The sequence below is a fragment of the Penicillium riverlandense genome (assembly GCF_028828495.1).
Source record: "Penicillium riverlandense strain IBT 135883 chromosome Unknown utg000007l_segment0_segment0, whole genome shotgun sequence".
Taxonomy (NCBI): domain Eukaryota; kingdom Fungi; phylum Ascomycota; class Eurotiomycetes; order Eurotiales; family Aspergillaceae; genus Penicillium; species Penicillium riverlandense.
Window position 1 is genome coordinate 3,325,056 of NW_026643198.1, and position 18,291 is coordinate 3,343,346.

Consider the following 18,291-nt stretch of genomic DNA (forward strand, 5'->3'; position numbering starts at 1 on the left):
CCTTGATGTGGATCTCGGACGTGGTCCCCCACATCCCGACCGGTCGCCTCCCCTGCCCCCCTTCTGTCGCCAGAAAAGCCGTAACGAGTCATACTACTGCCGAGCACTGCATTGCTATTGGAGTGAATCTGATCACCTGTCCTAATTTACCCCTCATGTGCATTACGAGTCCCTTGTCAATTGTGATTCCGGGGATGGAGGTTCCCCGGTCATCCTGCAGCCTGGCCCAACGAAAAGACCTATGGGCAAATCAGCTTCCCACCAATTGAGCTGCTACGCAAGCCCAAAAACTGAAATCCGGGGAATCCGTTGACCCAAAACGGCCTGGGGCAGGCCAGTGGAGCTCTACAGGCTTCCCGCAACAACCGGGATTCTCGGATCATCTCTCGCTGAACCTCTCGACCAGGGGAAAAAGGCGAAACTGAAGAGTGGCTGACCCTCTGATTGATTGTCCGCCCGTCTGAATCGCGGGATGGCCGTTTGAGTCTTCCCCGACATCCAACAAACCTTCCAATTTGCCCCTCCGGACTGCTTTCTCCTTTTCCCCTCCCCATCCTCTCCTAAGGCAAATGCCTTCCCACAATGCTAAAGGATTTATCTGTCAAAGGCGACCATCCGGACGCGTCACAGTCACCCGCAAAGTCCAAGGAGGGAGGGTATTTTCAGTGCGGTTTCTGTAAACGTCACTATAATCGCGCAGACCATTTGATCCGCCACGTACGATCACACACGCGCGAAAAGCCCTATGTCTGTGATGTGTGCGACAAAGGCTTCGCCCGACCGTAGGTTTTCTTACCATCGCTTGACTCACCCTGATTCTAATACGTTCCCTAAAGAGACCTGTTAAAACGACATGCCGCTGGCCATGTGCATGACCGCGATCGCAAGCGCAAGCGAAGCTCTTCAATTACCAAGCAAAGCCGGGTATCACAGGCCTGTAAGGCGTGTGCCTCCTCGAAGCTGAAATGCGATGAGGACAAGCCCTGCCGCCGGTGTCGCGAGCGAAACTTGCAGTGCGATTGGCAAGACGTCTTGCAGGATTCGTCCCCGGAGCCACTTCAGCAAAGCCTGCTCGCGGATGACCAACCGCACAATCTAGCAACGCCTGTAGCAACAACCTTTTCGCCCAATTCAACCCCAATAGATGAATTCCCGCCCACAAATATACTAGCAACGCCACGCGGAGCCCCGGAGATGGCCATTTCTCCGAACCAAATGCCTCCCGGTGACGAGCAGGTTTCATTGGAATATGAAGGTAGGACCGTCATGGTTCAGCAACTCAAGAGCGTGCTGACAGAAGGCAGTGTCTCCCAATGACCACGAGAGTGGGATTTTCAGTGTCGATGGCACATTCTTCCCCAATTTTATCCCCGACTCTTTAATTCCCTCATTGGCTCGGTATAATGATCCCGATCCGTCCAGCATGATTCCAGAATATACTCAGTACGGCGCACTAGACAATGTGCAGTTTGATTTTGACCTGAATGATGGCGACTTCGGTCTGATTGATTTTTATAATACACGAAATCTGCTTCCTGGGTTACATGAGCATCTCACAGAACAAAACAATGTCCAGTTCGATGCCGACAGTGGTATCGCAATGGGTGCCGAGGCCTATCACCGCTCCTCCCTGTCAGCGTGGAAGCCTAACCACGGGGACTATGCGTGCAACGACCATGAGAATCTGTCTGTCCCCCAGACAATCGATAGCCCAGAGGCCAGCGTGATGTCCGACCGCCAGATTCTCTGTGAGCGGCTGTCGCCCTACGGCCGTGACCTGATCTTCGGCATGGTTCTCGAGACCAGTCGCAAGGCCCACCTGAGACGCATTATGCGATCATTCCCCAGTACTGACTTGTTGGACGGATTGATCCAACAATATTTTGAGATTCAAAAACATGGAGTGGACTCTTGGGTCCATGGACCAACTTTCCAGCCGAATGAGCAAGATCCCGCCATCCTTGGTGCGCTGGCGGCCGCTGCGGCCGTTCGCTCTACGGTTCCAACAATCAGAAAGCTTGGATATGCCCTGGTCGAGATTGTGCGGCTATATATGGCTGGGAGGGTAATTATCACTCCCCAAATAACAGAGAAGAAAGCTTACACCACACAGTATGAAAGTGACAATAGTATCACCCGCGATCTCCGGATTTCCCAGGCTTATTCCTTGACCATCGACGCCGGTATCTGGAGTGGTAATCGACGCAAGACGGAAATAGCAGAGAGTTTTACGCAGCCATTAGTAACAATGCTTCGACGTGCTCTGAGATTTCGTCGCTCGGTATATACTATGATTGTGCCTCTTGTTGAGGACACCGGCGAGGCTTTGGAACGCAGGTGGCGAGAATGGGTTGAGCAAGAATCCTTCAAGAGGTAAGACTGGACTAGATTATCTTTCCGAAAGTTGCTAATTTCACAGACTTGTATACCATGTATTTTTGCATGATGCACAGACAGCCATGGCCCTCAACGTCAATCCCCTCATTTCATATGCCGACCTGGAACTCCCACTGCCGGCGAAGCGCCAATTATGGGAAGCTAAATCAGCTGCTGAGTGGAAAGGGCTCTATCTTGAGTCGATGACTACGGAACGCATTCCGTCACTCGCCGACTTACTTCGTGACATGTCTCAGTTATCTGTCTTCCAAGATCGCATTGATATCCAATTCACGGCTTTGGTCCTTCTTCATGGCATGTCCGCAATGATCAATGAATATCATCGACTGAGATTTATTTCGACTGGAGACTCGAAGCATTGGCATGCCCTAGTGACCAATTCCCGTCAGCAAGAATTGGACCGAGCGCTTCAACACTTCCGCATGGTGTGCTCCGAATTGTGCGTTCAATCCCGCCCGGAGATTGTGCTCGTTTGCGAGGTTGTTTCAATGCTCCTCCATATGTCCCTTGAAGAACTACAGCTTTTCGCTGGGAAGGAAGACAAACAAGAAGCACGCCGCGTATACCATTCCGCGCTGGAGTGGATTACAAGCCCAGATTCTCGGCGAGCTGTCTGGCATGCAGGTCAGACTATTCGTGCGGCTCGCGAGATGGCGCCTGGCTCCCTGACTGGATTTTTGGCTATTGGCGTATATTATGCCAGTCTGGCCTTTTGGTCCTATAGCGTTGTATCCAAGGCTAAGAATGTTCAGCTTCTTGGAAGCCCGGCAGCTCACCTCGCTAGTCGTGGACCCACTGTGTTCTTAGATGGCGAGGAGGTGGCCGACGTATCTAAATTTGTCACGTTGGGTTGCGGTCTTCCGGCCCTACAAAGTCCAAGTGGACCGGCTTTTCTGGCAGACCCTGCGACGGTGATGCAGGTGGTCCAAGACGTGCTCCGGGGACAGATGCCCAACGATACAATTCCACCTCTGGTGCAGAGTCTCGCTCAATTGATGGGCGATTTGGGACACTGTGCCCGTGGGGAGGATAATGATACCGGGACTAATTCCTCAAAATCCATTATGTACTAGTACGAATATGTCAACATGATACCCAGCGTATGACTCGATGAGCATGCTGCGTCACTTATGATTTTTCCTTGTAAGGTTTTTGTCAAATATAAAACTCGACGTTATGACCTTGTGCCACTATTGTATTATGAACTTACAATTTCTTTGTGTTTTATACAGGTCAAGATTTCCAATGATTGCCTCGGTTGTCTAACCTCCTCTTGTTTAAATCTAGAAGGACCTTCAACACTTTCGCACTGATCGTACTCTGTATGACTGCTTGTGCTGTTGACCTGAGTTACAATCTTCATGTGTTCGCTCTTTACGCTTTGGCAGGACTTGGCCGCAGAGCACTGCAGACTTGCCACTTTGTCAGTACACGACGAACCCCATGATATTTTCAGGCCAAATATCGCGCATCTGGAACTCGAATGAAATGCAGTTTCTTGACACCACTGAAATGGTGGTACACTGTGAATTTCCCCCACGTTCCGGTTATCAGATCGGATGCCCACGTTCCCATTACATACTGAGGGAGCGGGGTTTGCACCGGGATCGGAGCCGAAGCCGAATTTATCCCTAAGCTTTCCATGGCGAATTATTTAGGAGAGAATACCTCTGCATTTGAGTAACACCATATGATAATCTCGCTGTTCACTGCTCTCTCGTGTCTCTGCTTTCAACAATACTATCCGGCAATATGGTTCTGAGATTGAAAGAACCAAACCGCTCGAGCGGACCTGGACCGGCTCCAGTGACGGATGTGCCTGCCATCGTTCGCTCCGTCATCGACGACATTCGCACTAGAGGCGATGACGCCGTGAGAGCTTATTCCGAGAAATTCGATAAATGGAGTCCCAGCAGCTTCAAACTTTCTCAGGATGAGATACAACAAGTCATTTCCACTGTGCCTCAGCAGATCATCGATGATATCAAGAAGGCCCAGGAGAATGTCCGCGTCTTTGCCCTGGCTCAGAAAGCGTCGCTCAAGGACTTTGAAATGGAGATCCGTCCCGGCGTACATCTAGGACAGAAAAATATTCCCATCAGCTCTGTTGGCGCGTGAGTTTCGGTTCCCATTGGCTTATTTTGAATGATTACTGATGAGCGACAGTTATATTCCCGGCGGTCGATATCCTCTTCTAGCATCGGCGCATATGACGATTCTTACAGCTAAATGCGCTGGGGTGCCTCACGTGGTCGCCTGTACGCCACCGATTGCCGGAAAGATCCCCGCGAACACAGTTGCGGCAATGCACTATGCAGGGGCGGACGAGATTTACCTTCTGGGTGGTGTGCAGGCTATCGCTGCCATGGCTATAGGGACATCAACAATGAAGAAGGTTGATTTCATTGCCGGTCCGGGTAATGCTTTTGTTGCGGAGGCGAAACGTCAGCTGTTTGGGGTGGAAATAGGCATTGACCTCCCTGCCGGTCCAACAGAGATTCTAATTGTGGCCGATGAGCACGCGGATCCATTTGTAGTTGCGACCGACCTCTTGTCGCAAGCCGAGCATGGCCTTGATTCTCCCGCGGTGCTGATCACCAATTCTCAGAGCGTGGGTGAGAAGACGATTCAGGAAGTCGATCGTCTTCTCAAGATTCTACCCACGGCTGACGTTGCTGGGGTGTCCTGGGACCGACTAGGAGAGGTCATTGTCGTCGAAGACTTGGGTCAAGCCTACAAGCTCGCAGACGAATTCGCGTTTGAGCACGTTCAGATCCTGACACAGATGCCACGGGAAGCACTGGATAAGATGTCCAACTACGGGGCCCTTTTCCTAGGTGAGAAGACGTGCGTTTCATACGGCGACAAATGCATCGGCACGAATCACGTCCTTCCAACTCGAGGCGCGGCGCGGTTTACGGGGGGTCTGTGGGTTGGAAAGTACTTGAAGACGGTTACCTATCAGGAAGTGACATCGTCTGAGGAGAGTGGCGAGCTGGGGCGTCTCTGTGGCCGGGCAGCTCGTGCAGAAAACTTCGAGGGCCATGCGCGTTCCGGAGACGTTCGCGCTCATCAGTATTTAAATGACAAGTTCGAGTGGATATAAGGCAAAAACATAGCCTATGTGAACCAGCCACGAAGAATGAGGGGCAATAGTGTGGGTAATCTTATCTAACTACGTGTAGTCCTAAATATACTTTCTACATAGTCGGAATCTATTTTCCGTGGTTGGCGGGTATTTCAGCCAAATGCTTCAACCGTCCTACAAATGACGTTCGGTCTCCACTGCCAGTCACATTTTGCTTCTTTCTTTTAGCACAGAGCGCGAGGGAAAATTTCTTCCACCTAAATATTTTGTTGTCTTTTGGAAAACGCGATCTGCTTCTTTATTGATGGCCAGGTTTTCTCTCTGACTGCACTAAATGCAAAGCCTCACGGGGTTTTAATCTACGCTTCCGACAACAGAATGACACCCCGCCTAGACAGAGACGGTGCCAGCACCAAGACTGGCACCCATGTCTACCAGGATGACTTGGGGTCAACTCACTCGCGTCGCTCTCCCTCTCCATCGAACAGCCTGGACACAACTAGCAGCAGAATGTCTGACGACTTCTCTCACCTGACCAATTCTCACGATGTGGCTACAACTGAGCTACATACAGTCCCCACGTCAAGGACTCGGCGAGACTCCCATATGGGTGAAGTGCTAGAAACATTTTCTAGAACGTTGTCCAATGTCGACCGGGCTCCTGAAGACCATTTCGAGCTTCAAGCCATGCCATCCCGGCGCAGTGAGCGGAGCACAACTCGCCGTTCTGTGAAGCATCATTCTCCGACCCGGATGCCAGATCTGGCAGAGGAAGCAGGCTTGCCGCCCCAAATGAAATCCCAGGGCGTCCCACCGGAACTGGGCAGCTTGACCTCTGAAGTGATCTTTGTTCTCGTGTGCTCGGCCGGACTTCTATTTTTTGCCTTTCTTCTTGGAGATATCACCGTCAATCAGGAAGAGTTTAGAAGGGCTTTGGACATCCGCAACAGCGAGCTTCCCTGGCTAGTTGGATCTTTCAGCACGGCCAATGGCCTTTCTGTTGTGGTGGCAGGCTCTCTTACTGATTTGGCACCGCCTAAGATACTGATGGTAGGGGCCTTTGGCTGGATGACGTTGTGGAATGTGATTGGCGCCTTCTCAGTCAAGCCTTCTACTGCAATTCTCTTTTATATCGTCCGTGCAATGCAAGGCCTATCCATTGGAATCCTTGTCTCCGGATCCATGAGCATCCTCGGTCGGGTGTACAACCCAGGGCTTCGGAAAAACCGGGTCTTCTCAGCCATGTCGGCTACTGCGCCTTTTGGTTTCTGGCTCGGGGCAATTCAGGGCGGTGCTCTGAAGGCACACCTGCCTTGGATTTTCGGCTCAAATGCCATCTTATCTGGCCTGTGTCTGGTCGCTGCCTATCGCACGATCCCTCCCCTGCGTCCAGTGGCCGATATTGCCGGCACTGAGGCTCCGACCCTCCGTGAGTTCGATTATATCGGGGCCGCCTTCGCGGTGTCTGGCTGCGTTTGCTTGCTGTTCGGTCTTACCCAAGGATCAGTCACGATGTGGACTCCCTATACATATGCCTTGACTGTCGTCGGCATTCTTCTCCTTGTCGGCTTTTTCTTTGTCGAACACTGGGTTACGCGTCCTTTGATTCCTAACCGACTATGGAAGACTCCCGGCTTCACTCCCCTTATGGTGGCATACTTCATCGGGTATGGGGCGTTTTCTGGCGCGTGGCAATTCTACGCTGTCCAGTTCTGGCTCCGCATTCAGCATGCCAGCCCTCTGACAGTAGCACTCTTCCTCCTTCCCAACGCAATTGTAGGGGTTTTGGCAACTTGGGTCGTGAGCCGTACCCTTCACGTCGTCCCAGGCCATTACATCTATCTGGCTTCTATGCTGGCCTTTGCGCTTGGTCCGGCATTTTTCTTGCCGCAGAGCGCAGGTACCACTTATTGGGCCTTGTCCCTCCCTGGAGTGGCTCTTGTTACCTTCGGCCCTGACCTATCATTCGCCGCCGCATCAATCTACATTACGAGTAATGTCCGTCGGTCCTACCAAGGTAGTGCCGGGAGTCTGCTAGTGACCGTGCAGAATCTCAGTTCGGCAATCATGACATCGGTTGCGGGCGCCATTGGGACCAAAGTTGATCAGGGGGCTGATGGTGATATTGGACTGAAGGGACTACATGCAATCTGGTGGTTTGCACTGGCGGCTGAGATCGTTGGAGCACTGATCACACTGTTCTGGGTTCGGATTCCCAAAGAAGAGGAGAAGGAGCACGTCACTTGAAGAAGAAAGACAGTGCTATGTCTGAGATGAGACATGTTTTTGGATAGTATAGGCTTCATAGAACAAGACTGCATTTCGGGTTGAGACTCGCTGGACTACATGTAGTACAATGTTGTTGGTTTCTCTGGAGTAAGGCCAAGGAATAGTAATTTATCAGTAATTACTATACAGAACACCGACAACTGGGATTGCTGTCATATCATTGGCTTAAACTAAAGGGCCAAAGACTGGACAAATTTAGGCTCAGTTAGCGCGTCAGCAGCATGCATTAGCGGCGGATCTAGCAGTGGCAGATGTGGTATCGCCGGCATTTCCGACTAAGTTTCGTGTTCAAGAATCATCAACAATTATTATTATTCTTCTTTGGGGTGATGCATCATTAGAGATAGCGGAAAATCAGCTTCTCTCCCCGCCGCGCACGCCATGCATTGGTCGAGTTCATCAGCTCGGGACACCCGCGCACAACCCACTGCCACTTCTTCAAGAACCACTCTGTCATCTCCCAATTACGCACATCCCACGGCTCTCCCCAGACTATTAGCCCGGAATCATTGTCCGGTTCGTTCCAGAATCCCATGATGTCCTTGCACAGCTGCTCGTCGTCCCAGTCGTCCCCAGCGGCGATCAGGTTGTCGCGCATTCTAGGAAGAGGAAAGAAATCCAACCATGGATGGTGTATCACGCTTTTCTGAAGTCGAGTAGGCTGCAGTGTGGAAGGGATCTGATCCGGTATAGAGTGCCCCGGCAGCGGTGTATTAAAGGGCGATATCGCATCGTCGTTCATCCTCTCCATTGACCAACCAATCAGGTTCATATTGTGTACCAATGCCCGAAAGACGTTAATTTTGGTCAATACCAACAAGTGATCGGACGCCGGAGACCCCAACAAGTAGCCCTTGTATGCGTCTTGGGCGAGGTCTTGTAGTAAAAGTTCTGCCATTTCTGTTGCAAGTCTGCAGTCGATCGTCAAGTCTCCGCAATTTCGCACGTCCCCGGCATGTTGCGCGGTTGACTGGACGGCCGAGGCAGGGGAGGAAGAGGATATCACCACGGTTGGCGGGCGAGTGACTTGGTTCGCTCGTTCGCGCTTTCGTTTTCCTTCAAAACAACAAAAGTTAACTTGCAGTTTTTTCTATGAAGAATCTTAAATACTCACGATGGGCCCTCTGGTTGATCCGATTCTGGCGTCGACGGCGCTCTTGCGGATCGGCTAGTCCGGACCAGTCGTCGACCCTCTCTCCACCATCATCGGACACAAGGATCGGCTCCGTGACCAGTGATTGCGGATGTTCAGGCATGGTGTCAGCACTAGAGGTGTCAGCAGGCTGTCAAGATGTAGACACTCTGACGTTTTTATTTCCAGGGAGGTCGAAAGAATGGGGGGCCACTCGAGACGGATTTGTCATGGAGTTTATCGGAGATAAGATCGGTACGATTATATTGTCAGGACTGGTTCTGACCCGTGACATACCACATATGTATATGAAACCCAGTCCATAGAGTTGGCAATTCCAGCCATTACCCATCAAACACGATTTAAATTTGCCGAATAGTAACAACGTCTATCGAAACTCCGCGTAAGCAAAGTCGGCCGGTGTCAAGCAACGTTGCCGTTCACCAAACGCATACAGGCCCAACATCATCCCCGTAAAAGACGCACCCACAGGTGGCGCCTTGGTCGCATCCCGGTTGGCCACTTGACCCAGCCAGTGAATGTGGCTTTCCGTCACTAGACGATATCCAAATTGATAGCAATTGCCACACTCGATCACAAGAACTACATCCATGCTGGAATCTAGACGGCACTCCACAGAATTGCCCTCGGAGGGTTGAAAGCGAATGATACGATTGCCATCCTGAGCCCGGATGCCAAGGCTGCTAAATGTGAAGTAATTCCACCAGACCACCGTTCCGGCCTCTGTGTGTTCAGAAACGGGAAGGAAAGACAGCTGTGTCTCCCACGTACAGAACTGATGCGTTTGTTTTCGTAGGAACAGCGTTGGGCAGGCGGGCACGGAAAGATGGTAAGACCCCCCATAGAGCCGCAGGTGATTCGGACGTTCTGTGAGAGAAAAGTCGGTTTTAACGGGAGTATCTAGCACCCGGTGAGCCTGGTATTCGATTTGGAAAGGAACCCAGGAACTCACTTTTTCGATACCAGCCCATCTGCAACAGGGGCGAGGAAAAGTCATCTTTCCAAGAAACTGGCGGATTGAATTGATACAAGCCCGGGCCTGTTGACTGAAGGCTAATGTTCTGACCGCCATTAATCACGGGCCAGTCGTCCTTCCACTCGACAGGTGCCAGAAAGGTCTCTCGGCCTGCACGGAATTAGTACGGTGACAAGATCGAGAGTCAAGGTGCCTACCCAGGACAGACTCTTCCCACATTCCTTCTACTTGCATAGGTCGAACTCCCAGTAAAACCGCCCACCACTGTCCGTGCGCATCTTCAACCAGGTCCGCATGGCCTGTGTTCTGTACATCGTCTTCTACTCCATTATTCCAGAGGGGATTGTTCGGCCCGACATGCCACGGACCAAACGGCCCAGTTTCACTGCGACTGACCCATTCGCAATGTCCACTTTCAGTCCCTCCTTCCGCTGTGAAGAGGTACCAGTAGCGGCCGCGTTTGAAGATGTGAGATCCCTCGGCGACGCCCGAGGACGAGTCACGGATCAACTTTGGCTCTGATGTCGAGTTTCCAGTATTGAGATCAACCGTGCAGATATGAATGGCAAAGTCTTTGAGATTGGCATTGGGCGTGGGTTTCATTTTCCGATATGTGGATGAGAGGTATACTGTGCCATCATCGTCCCAGAAGAGCTAGCGGCGCAGTCAACCCACTGTGAAAGAGGTTATGTGCGCGACATGACTTACATCTTGGTCAAATCCGACTTGATCAAAGTACACAGGATCGGACCATGTTGTGTCATTCCAAATATCAGTGGTCTTGACATAGAACCCCTGTGGCCATACACGGTCGTCCTGCTGTGGGCGATAGCGCTGGAAGCTTGCGGCAATGACATAAAATTCACCGCGATGGTATCGGATTGTGGTCGCCCACACGCCCCCGCCGGGCTCTGGGGTGTGGATCTGGAGCTGACTGGGCCTTGTTAATGCATGGCCGATCAACTTCCACTGAATTAAATCCTGGCTGTGATAGATGGGGGCGCCGGGGAAGTATTCAAATGTTGACGTCACCAAGAAGAAGTCTCGGTCGACGCGAACAATAGATGGGTCCGGATTGAAGCCCGGGAGGATGGGGTTTGTGTAGCTCATGGCTTTGAAGCTCGGGAGACAGGCGGGTCGGGTTGGGCTTTATACCCCGGGGCTACTGGCGTGATTGGTGGATAAACACTGCCATCCCAATATTTCTCTGAAAAGATTCTGGCACATGGATTCGAATAATAACGGTTGATAGGATTCCCTTCTGCAGTTCTTACACCTGTCAGAAGGGATCTGGATGCGCAGGCTCGAACCATCAGGCCCCAACAACACCGGGGCCTCGACAAACCCGGAGATCAGCGGGTTCACCCGTCCCCGAAGTTCTGCCGACCATCGATTAACTCGTCGTGGCGCGGGGCAAATCTCCGCCAAGAGACCTCCACAGTGATCGATGTGTCTTCTTCCTCCAGCCCATCAGGCTCAAGTTCAGCCATCGCATCTCTGCTGGGCTCCTCCGCCATGACATCGCCCAGGGTTGTGCAGGAGGAAGCGCACGATGCCAGCCATATTGCCCTAGAGGCCATGCCCCGCGATGCCGAGTTGCCGCCCAGCTTGGCCTCTCACGATTCCTCAGAGAGCTTTCCTGCCCTGGAGAAATGGAACCAGTCTCGTGGCAATGTCTGCCGTTCCTTGTGCACCTTCTGGAGCTTTCTGGTCATGGGCGCCAACGATGCCGCCTACGGTGTGAGTTGCATTGGTCAAAAAGATTCGCCTCGGACTACCGCTCACCAACTATAATTGCAGGCTCTTATTCCATATGTAAGATCCGTCTCCGTTATGGACTAAGCCGGGTTCGAGGACTCACTTATTCGCAGCTAGAAACGTACTACAATCTCTCGTACACAGTGGTATCGCTCGTTTTCCTGTCGCCTCTGGTCGGCTACACCCTCGCGGCCTTTCTCAACCAACGCATCCATACCACGCTCGGTCAACGCGGTGTGGGACTGATAGGGCCGGGATGTCACCTCCTGGCCTACATCGTCAACTGCCTACACCCTCCCTACCCGGTGCTGGTCATCTCGTTCATCTTTGCCGGGTTCGGGAATGGGCTGGAAGATGCCGCCTGGAATGCCTGGATTGGCAACATGGCCAACGCGAACGAGTTACTGGGCGTCCTTCACGGAGTCTATGGGGTTGGGGCTGTTCTCAGTCCGTTAGCGGCTACGTCGATGATTACCCGAGCCAATCTGCCCTGGTACCATTTTTACTTTGTCATGGTGAGTGGTACTCGTCTGTGATTGTGCGGCCTCCATACTTAACGAATCAGATTGGATGTGCGACCATTGAGCTGGTGGCCTGCGGCATTTGTTTCTGGAAATCCACCGGGGCCGTTTTCCGCGCCGCGAATATTCACTCGCACGACGAGAGCAAGAAAGGGGGCCTCCGGACGGCGCTCTTCCAACGCCCCTCGGCTCGCGTGACATGGCTCTGTTCGCTATTTCTGTTGGGTTACGTCGGAGTCGAGGTCGCACTGGGTGGATGGATTGTCACCTTTATGATCCGCATTCGCCATGGCGGTCGCTTTGCCAGCGGGATGACGGCCACCGGGTTTTGGCTAGGTATCACGGTCGGACGAGTTCTTCTGGGCTTTGTGACGCCGCGTGTTGGCGAGAAGATTGCCATTGCGGTGAGTATCGCTCCCCTTGGTGGTATGGACCCGACCACTGACTCCGCTGTTCTGGGATAGGCCTATATTCTCTGCTCGATGGCATTCGGGGTGGTGCTGTGGCTGGTGCCTCAGTTCTATGCATCGGCGGTGGCCGTGTCCCTGCAAGGGTTCTTCCTCGGTCCCCTGTTTCCGGGCGCGGTGGTGATGGTGACCAAACTACTGCCGCGTCACCTGCATGTCAGCTCCATCGGGTTCGCCGCGGCCTTTGGAGGTAGCGGAGCGGCCATCCTCCCTTTTGCCGTTGGTGCGCTCGCGCAGGCCAAGGGAGTTGGCGTACTGCAGCCGTTCATCATCGGGCTCTCGGGGGCCATCTTCTTGGCCTGGCTGGGATTGCCACGAGCGTCGAAGGAGAGACGCAGCGAGTAGGAGTCGAGACTAGACTAGCATGTGAAATCCTGACTACAACTACACCCGGGATCTCGTTATCAGATCCGAAAGAGATCACCCCGACTTCACGTGCCGTCAAGTCCCTGTTTGGATGGGACGGAGTACATACATAGTGGGGGGAATAGGAAATAATACACGAATGCTGGAGGAGCCGGTACTAGCTAGTAGGTACCGGGTAATAATCATCATCATCATAGCCATAGCATACAACTAGTACTATAATAATCTCTCGCCGATCTCGGTGGGCTGTCCCGGGGCAGGCTGAGCCGACTGCGCTGGAACTCGGCGGTCTTCGGGCGGGCCCTGACTGAGGGTCTCCCGATCCAGCTGAGCCTCGGCTATTACCCAATGCGGTAACAACTTTTTGTCCCTCGGCCTAAGTCGCCCTCACTCAATCATTGTTCCCGACAACACAATTAAATATTGCCAGTCGCCATCAATTGTCATCTCACTCCCTTTGCTGCTCTCTCTAATTGTTCCTCTCGATCTCTCCTTCGCCAACCATGCCCTCTCCGCCGCCCGCCTGGGTCCAGGCCCTCAAGCCGTCGGGCCCGCAGGGCTCCGAGCTGCTCCAGCAGGAACGCGCGCAGTCGAACGTCAATGTCGCGAAGCTGTCTGAGTTGCTACACACCAAGGAAGCCCTGCAGCGACAGCAGAAGCTCCTGGCGCTGCTCCAGCCTGAAAAGGTTTTTGACAAGTCCCAGAACCACTCGCTCGGCCGCGTCGAGCGCCTACAGCGGTCCCTGGCCAAGGCCAAGCGTCTGCAACAGCTGTCTGAGCAACACAAGTGGTCCATGGAGGAGCTCCATGCCGCCAATGATTTGATCGGCGAGCCCACTCCCTACGGGCTGCACGCGAGCATGTTCCTGGTACGTGTGCCATTCGAAATAGATCCCCGCCAGCTCCACGTTGACTCTTTCTCTTCCTGCCACTATAGGTCACCCTCCGGGACCAAGGAACCCCGGAGCAGCACAAGCTATTCTTAGAGCGCGCCCAGAAGTATCAGATCATCGGCTGCTACGCCCAGACGGAATTAGGCCACGGGTCCAACGTGCGTGGTCTCGAGACTACCGCCACCTGGAACCCAGAGGACAAGACCTTTACCATCCACTCGCCAACCCTGACGGCCTCCAAGTGGTGGATTGGCTCCCTTGGTCGCACGGCAAACCATGCCGTCGTGATGGCTCAGCTGTTCATTGGTGGCAAGAACTTTGGCCCTCATCCCTTCGTGGTGCAGGTCCGGGACCTACAAACGCATCAACCACTGGAGAATGTGTATGTCGGGGACATCGGACCCAAGTTCGGCTATAAGTAAGTAACACCGCCGGGGGATTAAGCTCCAATTTGCTCACAGATCTGCAGCACCATGGACAACGGATTCCTGCTGTTCAACAACGTCAAGGTCCCCCACGTCAACATGCTGGCCCGCTTCTCCCGCATTGACAAGGACACGAGCAAGTACGTGAGACCTGCGCTGCCGTCCTTGGTGTACGGCACCTTGACGTGGGTGCGGTCGAATATTGTGTTGCAGGCCGGTGGGGTGCTCGCTCGCGGTGTGACTATCGCGACTCGGTACTGTGCCGTCCGGAGACAGTTCCAGGACCGCGATGCCGAGGCCCATGCTGGCGAAAACCAGGTCCTTAACTATAAGATGGTGCAGGTCCGCCTGCTTCCACTGCTGGCGTCCATGTACGCACTGCACTTCACGGGCCGCGGCATGATGCGATTGTATCAGGAAAATCAAACCCGCATGAAGGCAGCCAGTTCGCCGGGCCAAGATTCCCGCGGGGCTGGCCCGGAGGAGCTACGTGCTGGGGCCGACTTACTGGCAGATCTTCACGCCACGTCATGCGGTCTCAAGGCGCTGGCCAGTACCACGGCTGGAGAAGGCCTGGAGGTCTGCCGCCGAGCCTGCGGTGGCCACGGATACAGCAGTTACAGCGGCATTGGACCGTGGTACGCAGACTATCTGCCCACGCTGACCTGGGAGGGTGACAACTATATGTTGACCCAACAAGTCGCTCGCTACGTACGTCAAAACCCCCCCCCTTGCCCTGGCTGATCTGAAACTCACCGCAACATAGCTGTTGAAATCCGCTCGTGCGGTCCTAAGCGGAAAGTCCTCCGGTAACGACACCGGCCGCATTCTCCAGACCTACCTCGACCGACGAGATAAGGGAGCCTCCTTTGACGTACTGGAGGAGGACGCGGATATTGTGGCAGCCTTCGCGTGGCGGACTGCCCATCTGACATTCGAGGCGCTGAAGCATCGCGACGCCGAAAAGCGCTCATGGAACAGCCTCCTGGTTGACTTCTGGCGCTTGTCGACCGCTCACTCCCAGTACCTGGTAGTCAAAAACTTCTACGAGTCCGTCTCTTCTCCTGAGCTGTCGGCATCCCTGGACCCGGAGACTAAGGCCTTGATGCACCAACTGTTCCGCCTTTACGCGCTCCACACCCTTGAGCGCGAGGCCGCCGAGTTCTTCTCGTCGGGTGCCGTCACGGTGCGACAAATCACGCTCACGCGCACCACGGCAGTGATGAAGCTGCTGGACGAGATCAGGCCGCATGCCATCCGCTTGGTCGATGCCTGGGCCATCCCTGACTGGCAACTTGATAGCAGTCTGGGGCGGTATGACGGCGAGGTTTATGAGGACCTGTTCCGCCGTGCCAGCCAGGAGAACCCGGTCAATGATCTGGTATTTGACCCGTATCCGTGGAATGAGGCACTCCTCAAGAACCAGCCGCCTAAGAGCAAGCTGTAGACTTTATTTCTGGTTTTGTATTTATTTCTTTTTGACATGGATAGAAATTAGGGATAGATAGATCTCATAGAGTGTTACACCAACATGCATCCTAAACCGTACGCATAATAATGCCAAACACACACACACACACAGAGAGAGAGAGAGAGAGAGAGAAACATAAAGGTAGAAAGATATAGAACCGGGCGTATACAAAATACTGGCGCGTGGCCGACGTTCTATATCTAAATTCATTTCATATGCTCGGTATCATCACCGACAGTGGTCTGTCCTTAACAAATCTGTCATTCAGGAGCAGCTCAAACCTCCTCTGCATGGCTGACGCCAGGGGCGTCCTTGCCACTTTTACCCATGTGTCGCTCAATCTCCTCGCCAAACTTATCATGGATTTCATTGGTGTTCCACGGCTTGACATCCGTGTCAAAGACCATATCAATCTCCTCAAGGGTGCGACCCTTTGTCTCCGGATATGTGAAGAACACCTGGAAGGTCATGACGGTACAGAAGACCCCGAAAATGATATAGGTTTTCCACTGGATGTTGTGGAAGGCCGGGGCGACAAAGTACGCCAGTGCAAAGTTGAAAATCCAGTTGGTGGCGGCTGAAATTCCTACTCCCTTGGCACGATATTTCAGTGGAAAGACTTCTGCGGCGTAGATCCACGCAGCGGGGGCCTGTAGAGGTCAGTGGGAGTTGACATCAACCATGAGGATCAACATACCCAGGTAAGTCCGTAAACAGCGGTAAATATGTAAGAAAAGGCAATAACTGCCATGCCTGCAGATCCCTTGATCTCCCAGGTAAGATTTGAGTTACCGTCTACGTTCGGCACGGCATGGCCCTTGGTGGCCATGACCGCCGCAATGATAAAGTGGATAGCCATGCAAAGCACAGCTCCAATCAGCAGGAGCAATCTCCGACCGACGCGATCAATGATTGGAAGCATGAAGCCTGTGGTAACCAGGAAAATCACGTACTGGATGGCGGATGACCAGAGAGTCGTGTTGCCGGTCTGCTTAGGTCAGTTTCTTCCAAAAGTCGCCAAATTTCGAGGGAGCAAGAAGAAGGAAAGAAAGACATACCATGCCAGCCATCTCAAAGATATAGACAACATAGTACCTGGAAGCCGAGTTAGGGACCGAGCTCACAGAAAACGGGCGAGAACATACATAGCAACGTTTCCGCCGAGCAGTTGCTGCCACATCTGGACTGACATTCCGCACAGAGTGCGTTTCCAGACTCGAGGTCCAAACATGGACAGGAACGAAAGATCCTTCGCCTCATGAGCCAGATGGACCGCCTCCTGGACCTCCTCAAATTCTACTTGGACAGCGACATCTTCACGATTACCCTTGGCATGGAGATCCGCCAGGGTTTGTAGAGCCTCCTCCCACCGTTCCTTGGAGGCCAACCAGCGAGGCGATTCGGGGAAGAAGAAGAGCGCGATGAACAGAACAAGGCCGGGGATCGCTTGCACACCCCAGCAAACGCGGAATGCCGCCGGGCCGGGCAGGCCAACATGGCAGCCGTACGCAATCAGGAACATGATCAGAATACCCCATTCGATGGCCCATTGCTGCATGCCGACGATGCGCCCGCGGATCCGTGCCGGCGCCAATTCTGATAAGTAGACACATGTCTGTGACGAGGTGACCCCGACGGCAAGACCGCTGACCACACGGCCAGCGACTAGGTGCGTGACATTTTGCGCGCTACACTGGACCATTGCACCGATAATCCACACCACCGAGGCGATCATGAGGGCGTAGCGCCGGCCAAGATGATCGGACAACCAGCCTGCTCCGATAGCACCGGCAAAGGAGCCAGCAGACATGGACGCAGTGATCTGTTTTGTGTCGGCATGAGCTCTGTATTGAGAGACTGGAGGGGTTGAGACATACTCCACCTTGGAGATTTGAATCGGGGGAGCCGAAATAGTCCATATATTGCTGGGCGCCGATCCAGGCGCTCATCGAACTAGTTTTACCGTTAGGGAACACATTGTCTTTCTATTTCATGGGAGAAGATAGGGTGAGATTCATACCTCACATCGAAGCCAAAAAGGGCTCCACCGATGGTGCCGAACGCAGCGAGGGCTGAAGCATATTAGCTCTGTCTCTTGCGGCCACAAAACTCAAGGAAACATACCGTAGATGTTGGTGATGCGATACATGATTGCGAAGTAACCCAGATGACCCTACCTACAGTTGTAACACCATTTGGACGCGCGGCGGAGAACCGTATATATAATGAAATCGGCATAGATGTGGAGCTCCATATCGGGCTAAATATTGCGCTGTGAAGGCGACGCGGCCGTCCGGCACGTCATCGCACCACTCCGAGGCCAAGGCACAGCCCTGTGAGCGGAAACGATCGACAGGCGCGAATGCGGAGGAGCGTGGAGCAGGATCCCGGGGAGGAGTACACCGTCACGTCATTGGCGGAGGCTTGGCTAATCGGTGGATTTGCTCGGTTGAATTTGCTCGGTTAAATTGTGACCGGGCCGTAGGG

General features: G+C 53.3%; 7 protein-coding genes across 7 annotated transcripts; 5 read left to right on the top strand and 2 right to left on the bottom strand.

The window, feature by feature from the left end:
* Positions 1–582: 582 nt before the first annotated feature.
* Positions 583–3,470, top strand: N7474_008939 (putative C6 and C2H2 transcription factor RegA-like; the record flags this gene model as incomplete). The annotated part of the gene is given in 4 exon segments (XM_057200349.1): positions 583–782; positions 837–1,287; positions 1,298–2,373; positions 2,420–3,470. 4 exon segments carry the CDS (start codon positions 583–585, stop codon positions 3,468–3,470), a joined length of 2,778 nt encoding a protein of 925 aa, XP_057051050.1.
* Positions 3,471–4,149: 679 nt separating this feature from the next.
* Positions 4,150–5,503, top strand: N7474_008940 (histidinol dehydrogenase family protein; the record flags this gene model as incomplete). Its single annotated transcript, XM_057200350.1, has 2 exons — positions 4,150–4,511; positions 4,564–5,503. 2 exons carry the CDS (start codon positions 4,150–4,152, stop codon positions 5,501–5,503), a joined length of 1,302 nt encoding a protein of 433 aa, XP_057051051.1.
* Positions 5,504–5,863: 360 nt separating this feature from the next.
* N7474_008941 (uncharacterized protein) lies at positions 5,864–7,732 on the top strand (the record flags this gene model as incomplete). Its single annotated transcript, XM_057200351.1, has 1 exon — positions 5,864–7,732. One exon carries the CDS (start codon positions 5,864–5,866, stop codon positions 7,730–7,732), a length of 1,869 nt encoding a protein of 622 aa, XP_057051052.1.
* Positions 7,733–8,111: 379 nt separating this feature from the next.
* On the bottom strand, positions 8,112–11,013 carry N7474_008942 (Concanavalin A-like lectin/glucanase subgroup; the record flags this gene model as incomplete). Its single annotated transcript, XM_057200352.1, has 6 exons — positions 8,112–8,830; positions 8,889–9,040; positions 9,362–9,827; positions 9,880–10,053; positions 10,101–10,557; positions 10,612–11,013. 6 exons carry the CDS (start codon positions 11,011–11,013, stop codon positions 8,112–8,114), a joined length of 2,370 nt encoding a protein of 789 aa, XP_057051053.1.
* Positions 11,014–11,418: 405 nt separating this feature from the next.
* On the top strand, positions 11,419–12,994 carry N7474_008943 (Major facilitator superfamily domain general substrate transporter; the record flags this gene model as incomplete). Its single annotated transcript, XM_057200353.1, has 5 exons — positions 11,419–11,643; positions 11,704–11,718; positions 11,775–12,176; positions 12,227–12,586; positions 12,647–12,994. The coding sequence occupies 5 exons, from the start codon at positions 11,419–11,421 to the stop codon at positions 12,992–12,994; spliced, it is 1,350 nt and encodes a 449-aa protein (XP_057051054.1).
* A 524-nt stretch (positions 12,995–13,518) lies between these two features.
* On the top strand, positions 13,519–15,780 carry N7474_008944 (uncharacterized protein; the record flags this gene model as incomplete). The annotated part of the gene is made up of 4 exons (XM_057200354.1): positions 13,519–13,884; positions 13,953–14,326; positions 14,378–15,044; positions 15,100–15,780. 4 exons carry the CDS (start codon positions 13,519–13,521, stop codon positions 15,778–15,780), a joined length of 2,088 nt encoding a protein of 695 aa, XP_057051055.1.
* Positions 15,781–16,079: 299 nt separating this feature from the next.
* On the bottom strand, positions 16,080–17,953 carry N7474_008945 (sugar porter family MFS transporter; the record flags this gene model as incomplete). The annotated part of the gene is made up of 7 exons (XM_057200355.1): positions 16,080–16,454; positions 16,502–16,792; positions 16,863–16,899; positions 16,950–17,626; positions 17,682–17,757; positions 17,825–17,876; positions 17,929–17,953. The coding sequence occupies 7 exons, from the start codon at positions 17,951–17,953 to the stop codon at positions 16,080–16,082; spliced, it is 1,533 nt and encodes a 510-aa protein (XP_057051056.1).
* Between the last annotated feature and the right edge of the window lie 338 nt (positions 17,954–18,291).